General features: G+C 43.9%; 1 protein-coding gene across 1 annotated transcript; it reads right to left on the reverse strand.

Moving 5' to 3' along the window:
- Positions 1-7438: 7438 nt before the first annotated feature.
- dlx4b (distal-less homeobox 4b) lies at positions 7439-11640 on the reverse strand. The gene is made up of 3 exons (XM_061705969.1): positions 10549-11640; positions 9420-9613; positions 7439-8262 (listed from the first exon to the last, which is right to left on the reverse strand). Exons 1-3 carry the CDS (start codon positions 10907-10909, stop codon positions 8002-8004), a joined length of 816 nt encoding a protein of 271 aa, XP_061561953.1. The 5' UTR covers positions 10910-11640; the 3' UTR covers positions 7439-8001.

An 11640-nucleotide genomic window follows, 5' to 3' on the forward strand; every position in this document is an offset into this window, starting at 1 on the left:
ACACAGCGAGTTAATATTTAGTGTTTGACTTTATTTGGCTCATTGTCAGCTTGCTCTGAATTCACGCTTCTTCACTTCGGTGAATATGTAAACACATTTATTATGTTATAACATACATTGCAATAGAAATATAATTGTGATATACATGTATTCATCTTATTTAAAACTTATACCATTCAAATGTTTGTGGTCGGCAAAGAAAATTTCCATGAAAACACACTGTATTATATATATAACGTGCATTACAAATATCCTTATTGAAAAGAAAAATAAATCTTACTCAGGAATGTCTATTTCTTAAAAAAGAAAATTAAAATTAAACAAATCAACTTTTTTATCACAGCTAGAATGTCAGGAATATTTCTTTTTATTCATATCCTCTGTTTTATTGTCCCATTAAGTTGAAAACAAAATGCTGCAATGAAGAATAAGCAAGGGAGCAAAAATATGATTCTGATTACATTCAAAAAGAAATAGCTTGTTTGCTTTCAGTTATTATTTTTTTTATTATTATTGGATGATTTTTAAATGTTGCCCTGAGAACTTAATATTTCATTTGGCCAAATGAGAGTTGTATTGATTGTACTCCAAGCAGTAATCGCTCATGACTTCAGACACATTTTCCCACATCACCACACCGAAATTCACCATCAGTTGTTATGTTGGTGCGTTGCTTTAGCTAGCAGATGTGAATTGGGATTTGTACTTTGGTATCAGTGCGTTCTCATCCAGAGGTCATGTGATCTCCCTGAGGTGAAAGTCACAACCGGGCCGCCATGTGTGGTCCTTGGCCGCCCTTCATCGGGGGAACCATTTGTGGTGAAGACAAACGCGCGTGAGTGTGTGTTATCGCTAAAAATGAACAAGTGGACGCAGCCAACGGAGGTGAACTATTGAACTCGAATGTGATCCCGCATGGCGAAAAAAAAAAAAAAAAAAAACATAACATGGCTCCAAACCGAAGTGGTGCTGAGGTCCCAGTGAGGCCTTTACCTCGTTCAGCAGTCAACAGGATGGTGTCAGCGCTCGTCTCTGGGGGTCAACAACGCGGGTTAAGGTGGAGGTCGAGAGCTCTTCGACGATAGAAAGACTTCCAGCAGCTGTCCGACACGCAGACCGGGTCTGGACCGAGCCTCGGCTGCATGGGGCTCACTCATATGGTCCCGTTTGCTGTAAACATAAATGAAAGATATTGGCAAGGACGGGACAGCTGTGGATTTGTGAACTTTGGCTGACTCTGCTGGGCCTGAGCTCAGCTGGTCAATTCCACGTCTATAGTACGACTTGACCATGATCTTCAATCTCCTATACCGCTTCTCCTCACCACAGCAACCTAAGCAGAGTTCCCGTAACCACTTCATCCGAGACTTTCTTAGCCCAGCCAAGTGAACGTCTCTCCAGCGTGTCCTGGTTCTTCCCCAGGGCCTCCTACCTGTGAGACGTGTCCGGAACACCTCACCAGGGAGGCGTCCACGAAGAACCCCAAACAGATGACCCAGTCACCTCACCTGGCTCCTGGTTTGCCAGAGGACTTTGGAAACAAACATCACGCAAGCGCGGTGAAAACATGCAGCTCCACACACGAAGACAGGCGTCAGATTCGAACCCTCAACCTCAGAAATGCGAGACAGGATTTGCTAACCGCTTGCCTACTAGCAGCACATATATTAAAGACATGATAAAGATTAACGAGTGTGTAATTCTTGCTATATTATGTCCATATTTATTTTTTTTTTGTCAATGTCTTTATGTCCCCAAAGTGTTCTGTAAATTGACTGTTTGTTGTACTAGAGCGGCTCCAACTACCGGAGACAAATTCCTTGTGTGTTTTGGACATACTTGGCAAATAAAGATGATTCTGATTCTGATTCTGATTCTGATATGGTGCCCAGGCTCCAAGTCTGTAGAGTAATGATGTGTGTGTTTGTTTACCGCTTCTTCTTCTTTTCCTTTGGGCTTGTCCCTTTAGGGGTCATCACAGCGCGTCATCCTTTCCCATGTAAGCCTATCTCCTGCCTCCTCCTCTCGAACACCAACTGCCCTCATGTCTTCCCTCACGACATCCATCAACCTTCTCTTTGGTCTTCCTCTAGCTCTCTTTCCTGCCAGCTCCATCCTCATCATCCTCCTACCAATATACTCACTATTTCTCCTCTGGACGTGTCCAAACCAGCGAAGTCTGCTCTCTCTAACTTTGTCTCCAAAACATCGAACCTTGGCTGTCCCTCTGATGAGCTCATTTCTAATTTCTAAATTTTATCCAACCTGGTCACTCCGAGAGCGAACCTCAACATCTTCATTTCCGCCACCTCCAGCTCTGCTTCCTGTTGTCTCTTCAGTGCCACTGTCTCTAATTCGTACATCATGGCTGGCCTCACCGCTGTTTTATAAACGTTGCCCTTCATCCCAGCAGAGACTCTTCTGTCACATAACACACCTGACACCTTCCTCCACCCGTTCCAACCTGCTTGGACCAGTTTCTTCACTTCCTGACCACACTCACCGTTGCTTTGGACGGTTGAACCCAAGTATTTCATTACTTCATTCTTCTGTTTCCCAGTGCATGCCTCCATCTTTCTAACTGTTCCTCCACCTGATCCCTGCCTTTTCTCTGCAGATCACAATGTCATCTGCAAACATCACTGGTCCACGGGGATTCCAGGTCTAACCTCATCTGTCAGCCTATCCATCACCACTGCAAACAGGAAGGTGCTCAGGGCTGATCCCTGATGCAGTCCCACCTCCACCTTAAATTCGTCTGTCACACCTACAGCACACCTCACCGCTGTTCTGCTGCCCTCGTACCTGTCCTGTATTATTCTAACATACTTCTCTGCCACTCCAGACTTCCGCATGCAGTACCACAGTTCCTCTCTGGGTACTCTGTCATAGGCTTTCTCTCGATCTACAAAGACACAACGTAGCTCCTTCTGACCTTCTCTGTACTTTTACATCAACATCCTCAAGGCAAATAACGCATCTGTGGTACTCTTTCTAGGCATGAAACCATACTGTTGCTCACAAATACTCACTTCTGTCCCGAGTCTAGCCTCCACTACTCATTCCCATAACTTCATTGTGTGGCTCATCAACTTTATTCCGCTATAGTTCCCACAGGTCTGCACATCACCCTTGTTCTTAAAAATGGGCACCAGCACACTTTTCCTCCATTCCTCAGGCATCTTCTCACGCGCTAGGATTCTATTAAACAAGCTGGTCACAAGCTCCACAGCCACCTCTCCTAGATGCTTCCATACCTCCACAGGAATGTCATCAGGACCAACTGCCTTTTTTTTTTTAATCTTTCATTTTTCATCCTCTTTAATGCCTTTCTAACTTCCCCCTTACTAATCATTGCCACTTCCTGGTCACTTGCCTCTTCCACTCTCCCTTCTCTCTCATTTTCCTCATTCATCAACTCATCAAAGTATTCTTTCCATCTATCTAGCACACTATTGGCACCAGTCACCATATTTCCATCTCTATCCTTAAGCACCCTAACCTGCTGCACATCCTTCCCATCTCTATCCCCCTGTCTGGCCAACCTGTATAGATCCCTTTTCTCCTTCTTTATTGTCCAACCTGGCATACATGTCATCATATGCCTCTTGTTTGGCCTTTGCCATGTCTACCTTTGCCCTACGTCGCATCTCAATATATTCCTTTCGCCTCTCCTCAGTCCTCTCAGTGTCCCACTTCTTCTTAGCTAACATTTTTCCTTGTATGATTTCCTGTACTGTGAGGTTCCACCACCAAATCTCCTTCTCTCCTTTCCTGCCAGAAGATACACCAAATACTCTCCTTCCTGCCTCTCTGATCACCTTGGCTGCAGTGGTCCAGTCTTCTGGAAGCTCCTCCTGTCCACGAGAGCCCTGTCTCACCTCTTCCCGAAAAGCTGCACAACACTCCTCCTGTCTCAGCTTCCACCACATGGTTCTCTGCTCTGCCTTTATCTTCCTCCCCACCACCAGAGTCATCTTACACACCACCATCCTATGCTGTCTAGCCACACTCTCCCCTACCACTACCTTACAATCGGTAACCTCCTTCAGATTACATTGTCTGCACAAGATGTAATCCACCTGCGTGCTTCTACCTCCGCTCTTGTAGGTCACCCTATGTTCCTGCCTCTTCTGGAAAAAAAGTGTTTACTACAGCCATTTGCATCCTTTTTGCAAAGTCTACCACCATCTGTCCCTCCAAGTTCCTTTCCCGGATGCCGTACTTACCCATCACTTCTTCATCACCCCTATTTCCTTCACTAACATGTCCATTACAATCTGCACCAATCACGGCTCTCTCTCCGTCTGGGATGCTCAGAACTACTTTGTCGAGCTCCTTCCAGAATTTCTCTTTCACCTCTAGGTCACATCCTACCTGTGGGGCATAGCCACTAATCACATTATACATAACACCCTCAATTTCAAGTTTCATTCTCATCACTCGATCTGATACACTTCTCACCTCCAAGACATTCTTAGCCAACTCTTCTTTTAAAATAACCCCGACTCCATTTCTCTTCCCATCTACACCATTGTAAAATAATTTAAACCCTTCGTCTAAACTTCTAGCCTTAATGCCTTTCCACCTGGTCTCCTGGACATACAATATGTCAACCTTTCTCCTAATCATCATGTCAACCAACTCCCGAGATTTTCCTGTCATTGTCCCAACATTCAAAGTCCCCACATTCAGTTCTAGTCTCTGTACTTTCCTCTTTCTGCCGAAGAACCCGCTTTCCACCTTGTCTTCTTCCTCGACTTCGACCCACAGTCGCAGAATTTCCACCGCCGCCCTGCAGCTTGACGGCGCCGGTGGCAGACGTTGTTAACCCGGGCCACGACCGATCCGCTATGGAATTCTTTGGATGAACGCTCATATTTGTTTGGCAAAGTTTTAAGCCAGATGCCCTTCATGACGCAACCCTCTGCATTTATCCGGGCTTACGACCGGCCTACAGTTTGCACTGGTTTGTGCCCCCCATAGGGCTGCATTGTGTGTTTGTTTACCGCGTTTCCTCATATTGTGGGGACTTGCCCAAGATAGGATTTCATACAATATGTGACTTGAAAAATAACACGCCTTCCTCATAACGCTATGGAAAAATACAAAAACAAACTTGCACAAAAATCTTGCCTGGCATGGAACCTTTGACCTCGTTTCACAGTTTGTTCATTATTGTGGTTTGCATTGGTGTGGAACTTCGGGGAAGCTGTGGGTATGTTGTAAAAGTGGGTCGTCGACTAACCGAAGGGTCCGCTGTTTGAATCCCGGCTCTAACAGTCTGCTGTCCAAGTGTCCTTGGGCAAGACACTGAACCTTAAATTGCCTCCAGGTCGGCATTGTAAATGAGAAACTGTTCTCAACAAAGGAATAATTTAAAAAACTGCACTGTATCATGAGGAACATGTATTTAAATCAAAATATTAGAAATGCCCTTCTGTGTCAAGTCAATTTTACATGGAAAGCGCCAATTCACAATAGAGGTAATCTCAAAGCATTTTACAAATTGAGATCAAGAACCACACTCCTCATACATTAAGAAAACCACCTGAACGTCACATCAGCAAGCACTTGGCGACCAAGAAATCTCAAAGAGAACTCAAGCTCAGTAGGGAGACCGTCTGCCTCGGCTGGGTGGTCTGAGATGAAGAGACAGAGTAGAGCGACAGAGGGGCGATATTGCGGGGGGGGGGGGTTGGTAGGATAGACAGGATAAAAGACATTGAGCAGCTGTGGGGGGGGGGACGAGAGAACAATGGGCACAACAACAGCCGTATCAACAGCAGTAATAATTCCATGATGACAGCAACAATGACCGCAAACCATACCGTTAAGTAAAAATGGAAACCTTTTGTTCCACATAAATCTTGTCATGGGATCTCAGCCTGAGCACATGGTGATAATGCTGGAGCAGATTAGTATGTTTTATGAAATACTTTTGTTATTTTAAATTGTAAGTTTTGGGCATTTTTTTTCCTGCAGTGTGTTACATCAACACTGATGTATTGAATGCCTGCACATTAGCTATAGTTTGATTTTTTTTTTTTGTTGGAAAACATATGAATTGCTCAGAATACAGTACGCTGATCCACATCACAGTGACTCCAATGCAATCCTTCTGGGAACAAAGAGTGAGTCTCTACCTCATAAATCATTACATTTGAGGGTGAAGACTTGAGTTGGGGATGCAAAGTAGTGATTATGGTTTGGGGGAAGTCTCCAGAGAGTGAGTATAAGTCAACATAATGTCATCTGCAAGGATGTAAACACAATAGTGCGATTGTGTGCGCCTCGCTTGCGAGCCTGACGCCTGCCAAACTCGATTCACCCTTTGAATGTCGGGAGAATGGAGCATCGTGTCTCGTGGAAGTGAAGTCAGGACTCGCTAGAGAGGAAACCAAAACTGCGTCACGTGTCACATCACTGCAATTAATGATAATCACCCCCAGTGGCCTGCTTCGCCACTGGCATTCTGGACGATATTTGGCCTTTTATTGCCAATGCACAATCAAAACCCAACAGACCTTGTATCTACTGTCCACTGCTTTATTTAGAACCCTTCTTACGCAAAGCTTTTTGACCGTCCCCCTTCACTATGCCTGCACGATAATTGGTCGTGTTTGAAAGATTCACCCGTCCAACTCCACAAGCTATTATTCTAATCTGGAGATGTGAAATTGCCGATAATTTTCCCAGACGTCCAGTCACAATGCTCAACAAGGCGGGTAATCGGCATCAATGACGAAAGGCCTCGCATATTGCAGTGCAAATATAAAGGGGATTGTAAAAGGGTGAAATTTGGGGGGGCTGCTTAAGTGACTTCTTCAGCTCTTTCTCTCCTGGCTTGACGCAAATAAGACACAAATGAGCTCCAAACAAGGTGAGGATTCAGCCGTGAAGAAATTTGGGTTTAAATGCAGTCAATCAACAAAGCGAAGTGAGGTACTGTCCTGTATTTTTGTGGCGAAACAGCAGTGGGGCAGACATATTTTATTGGTTATATCATTTTTATTTTTTTTAATCGTAATAGGCAGAAAGTACTGTGACGATTGAAAAGTGTGTGTGTGGGGGGGGGGGGGGGGGGTGACTTTAAACAAAAATGCCGTATTATATCTTTTGAAGGGATTTAGACAATGTGTTTGGAATGGACACAATTACATACTTTATCTGAAATTATTTGAGCCAAACCTCCACGGTTGATTGTGGGGAAATCACATTTTAACACGGATGAGGTTGCGGAGTTTCAGGTGCTCATTCAAAATGAAATTGATGGAAAATGAAGTTGAAAAAAGGTCTTTTTAAACTGCTGTTTTCCAATAAAATTGTGCTGCCCATTTCTAATATAATTATTGTGATATAGACATAAATAAAATAGAATAGTCTAAACCTGATCGTATTGTACGTAAAAGCACAAAGCTTCTTTTTTTCCCTTCAACTGTTATTTTTAATTGAATTTAACTTTTATGATATAAAAAAGGTAGCATCCAATACAGTTTCTTTAGTAATAGGGGGCATCATCAAAAGTCATAGCGGCAGTTAACCAATCTTTATGTGTTCAATTCAAAACACAGACAGTGTTTTTTTTTTTTTTTATTATTATTTGCAGCTCACACGGATTTGTTGCACTGTTTCGTTCGAATGCGCGCTTGCACTCGCGACGAAGAAGCAACATTTTGCGCATTTAATGGAGCCACCTCTGCAATAATTAGAAAGTCACAACAAGGCTCATCCAACATGTGTTTGTTGGCTTAATACTCAGAGACCGTTTTGTCTTGCAATGGAAAATGTCTCTGGTAATAATCATGCACAGAACGTGCAAAAAAAATTGCATTTATCCAGACATTGCGCACACACTAAAGGTCCTCTTCAGTGCCTTTTGACAATAAATGTCCCGTCAAATGACGCGCACAATTAGCGGATAATCCAGCCAGAAAGCACACGACTTGGTGAATAAATTCATTGCTGCGGAGTTCATTGGGCCCGCGGTAGACAATCCGCTCACATCATCGGATGCCTGGACGTGCCGTCCTGGTGGGGATGCTGGTTGGGGTACCAGTGGCCCAAAGTGTTCATGTAATTGTTGGGGTACACCGGCCCCCCCGCTTTGTTGGCCGCGGACACGTCCCAAAGTTGGGGCATCCCGTGAGGTGAGCAGGGGGAGGCCGAGCTGGTGCTGCTCAGGTGTTCCCCCTCCTGTCCGCTCCCGTGCCTCATGACCTTTTTGTACTTGGAGCGCTTGTTCTGAAACCAGATTTTCACCTGCAAGGAGGAGATAAAAAAAAAGAAAATAGAAAAAGAAAAAAAAGACAAAGTCCAATCAGCTTCAGATCTCCCCGCAGGTGGTCGTCATTATTTTATTGGTGGACTAAATCAGTGAGTGCGCATGAGAGGCGCTGTGGGAAACGATCCAATTTCACTTCGTTGGTAAGAAAATGATCATTCACCACGAATGATCTTTCTTTGTTGATCGATCTATGCCAGCGACATATTGTCACAGCCAGGCAGAGCCATTAAATGCTTTTCCGCTCCCACATATCATCGAATGGGAAAGGTTGGGAAACTAAAGCACATAAAACGGCCATAACATTAGGTACACCTTCAAAACGGTGCCCCATACAACATTAAAAGTCCAATCCAAATATTCTTAAGGATAATAATGGTGTCCTATTTGTGATTGGCACCGTTAGAAAGGTACTTATTTAACAATATCAAATATTTTCGTGTGCTCGTGGCAGTGGTCTAGAACTGTACACACCTTGGGAAAGTCAAAATATTAGAAACAGCTCTCGGCGCATCTGCTGGTGTCAAAAACGTCGCTAAATTGTTATTGTCATCATTGTGATGATCATTAGCATTATTATTTGAAAAATGAGGATTACTTCGAGATTTTGGAGGTTGAAATCGGTGCAGCGAGAGTGAGATTTATTGGGGGGGGGGGGAAGAGAGAAAGAACTGTCTTAATGAGAAGATTTATAGCCTTCAACGTTCTTACACGTGATCAAACTTAATGTTCAATACATCCCCCCGTAAAAAAAAACAAAAAAAAACCTTTCAAGTAGCAACATGTAATTGAACTGCGTCTAATTATCACACCTGGAAACAAAACCACCGGATCTTAAGTGTCATGTATTAACTATTTTTGTATTTATTTTTGTATTTATTTTGAACTTGTAGTCTCAAATTAGAGTGGTAAATGAGTCAGGCGTTATAAACTGCAATTACAAAACACAACAATTATGTTTATGCCCCCCCCCCCCACACACACACACACACGAACTCCAGACGTATTTTGACTCGACAGGTGAGTACAGTTTTTAATTTTTTTAATTTTTTTCCCCCAATCGTCAATTCGAAGTTTATTGATTTATTTTTAAAAAAAAATTTAAGATTGTGAATGTACGGCGACGGGCACCCACCTGCGTCTGGGTGAGTCCCAGTTTGGCCGCCAGGTCGGCGCGCTCCGGGAGGGCCAGGTACTGGGTCTGCTGGAAGCGCTGGTGCAGAGCCTGCAGCTGCAGACTGGAGTAGATGGTGCGGGGCTTCCGGATCTTCTTCCCTTTGCCATTCAAACGCGCGTCCCTGTTCTCCAGCGCGGGGGACTTGTGGTGATCTGGGAAGAAATTCCTTCAATGTCACCATTTGGACGGATGTAGTGCAAAAAGGGACGATGCAAGTGTGAGGCATTACTGGGCATAATAAGAAAGGTTCCCAAAAGTTAATAGAAATATGCACGAAGGAGTTCCTGTGTTTTCTGTGAATTACGGTGAAAAAGGTTTTTGGCTAAAGATGCCTTTGCTGTAAAACATGGGTATCAAACTCAAGGCCCAGGGGCAAGGTTCGGCCCATGACATCAATTATTTGTGGCCCACTGGAACAAATCAGCGCTTCATTTTTGGGTTTTTTGGACGGATTTGTTATCGTTTTTGTAGCTTGACCTAAATTGCAATTTTTTTGTCTTTCATTCCATTTTTCTTTATTTAATTTTTTTTTTAAACCAAATCTCTCGGACACCAATTTCCCCTAAAATATTTGCTTGCCACTATATTTACCATGACTTCTTATTTCATACTCATTGTTAAAAATCCGATCTAGAACTACAGTCTAAAAAAAAAACTGAAGGTGCTTCATCGGTTCTATATAGCACCATTGTAGGAGGCTGGGGTCCTTTGGGACTTCATTCCTGGTTCTTTAGAACCCTAACCCAAGATGCGTACGATGCCGGTGCTATATCATTGAATAATGCTCGGTTCCATGAAGAACCACTAAGAATCGGCGCTAAATAGAACCCAAAACAGAGCTCCTATATACGAGTTTTGTACTAGAACTTTATTTTGTATTTATTTTTTTATATTGTACAGTTTGGACGAATGGGTTTGACAGCCTGGCTACTGTATAAACCATTCAATGTTGATATACGGGCCTTGTCAGGTATGGTGACTGAATGTGCTTACTAACATAAATAATTTATACATATATATATTTAAAAAATGAGCAGTTTTCCATCATTTGGATGAGCGCAAATTTGTGGAGCCTGTACGTGCGTACCTGCGTGCTCCGATCGGCCGTGCAGGCTCAAAGTGCTGCTGCAGCTGCTGCTGTTGTTGTTGTTGTTGTTGTTGTTGTTGTTGTGCTGGTAGTGCATGTAAGCAGACGGGGGGTGCGGATTCGAGGCGCCGGGGTAGGCGTAGCCCAAAGAGCGGCCATAAGACGACGCGCCGGCGGGGAAGGAGCCGTCGTGCTGCGAATGGCCGGCAGCGTGGAAGCCGTGCACGGGGTAAATGTGAGCCGGGAGCCTCGCTGGGGAGCGCTGCTGGTGAGCCGGATGGCCGTGACCAAACTCGAGAAAGGCCGATTTGGACGGGTCGGGGCCATTGAGAGTGTCAGGCATGAGAGCCATAGACATCATCGGAGCGTCCGCACCGGGAAGAAGATGCTTTCATGAGTTCTACCTGGGCAAAATCAACACAGAAATGGCGACAAGTTCCAAGTGTGCGCGTCCACAGCCGCTGGAGGCTCCCTCCAAAAAAAATCCAATAAAAGCGAAGTTTATTATATATTTAAAAAAAATCCTTCTTCCCAGCTGACAAGGCTCGTCAAACACCTCCTGCGTGCACAACTTCAACACACTGCTTGTCTTCTGTCTTTGCAAGCTCTCAGCTCTCCTTCTGATTGGCCTTCAGCCGCAAACTGTCACTGGAGCCGCGCGAAGCTCATTAACATGCGCTAAGATGCGCCGCTCTGCACCCGCACGCACGCACGCACGCACGCACATAGCGACCTCCTTCCACAATTTTATACAACAGCAACACACTCACTCATGTTCGTCGTGTCATGCGCTGATTGACAGAATCGTTGTTCAAATAGCCATTAAAAAAAAAAAAAAAAAAAAGATTCATTAAAAGATTTCCTTCTTCTATTCCCATTGAATCCCCCCGTTGAGAAGGTTTGCTTGAAAAAGATTTGAATTGAATATTTGCATCCAAACTGAGCGACAAATTCGAATTCACCGTCACACATGACTTCATTTATACTGAGTAAAAGGCGGATCAAATAAATACACGACTGTATTTATATCCTGCGAACTTATTTGTATTTTTGTTATTATGAATCGTTGAAAATATTCCAAATGACAAGTAT

This window comes from Phycodurus eques, chromosome 19, assembly GCF_024500275.1.
Source record: "Phycodurus eques isolate BA_2022a chromosome 19, UOR_Pequ_1.1, whole genome shotgun sequence".
NCBI lineage: Eukaryota > Metazoa > Chordata > Actinopteri > Syngnathiformes > Syngnathidae > Phycodurus > Phycodurus eques.

Excerpts from the sequence above, each read along its gene's own strand:
- dlx4b (XM_061705969.1), bottom strand. The coding sequence starts at position 10,909 with ATGATGTCTATGGCTCTCATGCCTGACACTCTCAATGGCCCCGACCCG. Across the intron at positions 9,614-10,548 it reads CGGCCGATCGGAGCACGCAG|ATCACCACAAGTCCCCCGCG; the intron begins GTACGCACGTAC and ends ATTTCTTCCCAG. Across the intron at positions 8,263-9,419 it reads TGGGACTCACCCAGACGCAG|GTGAAAATCTGGTTTCAGAA; the intron begins GTGGGTGCCCGT and ends TCCTCCTTGCAG.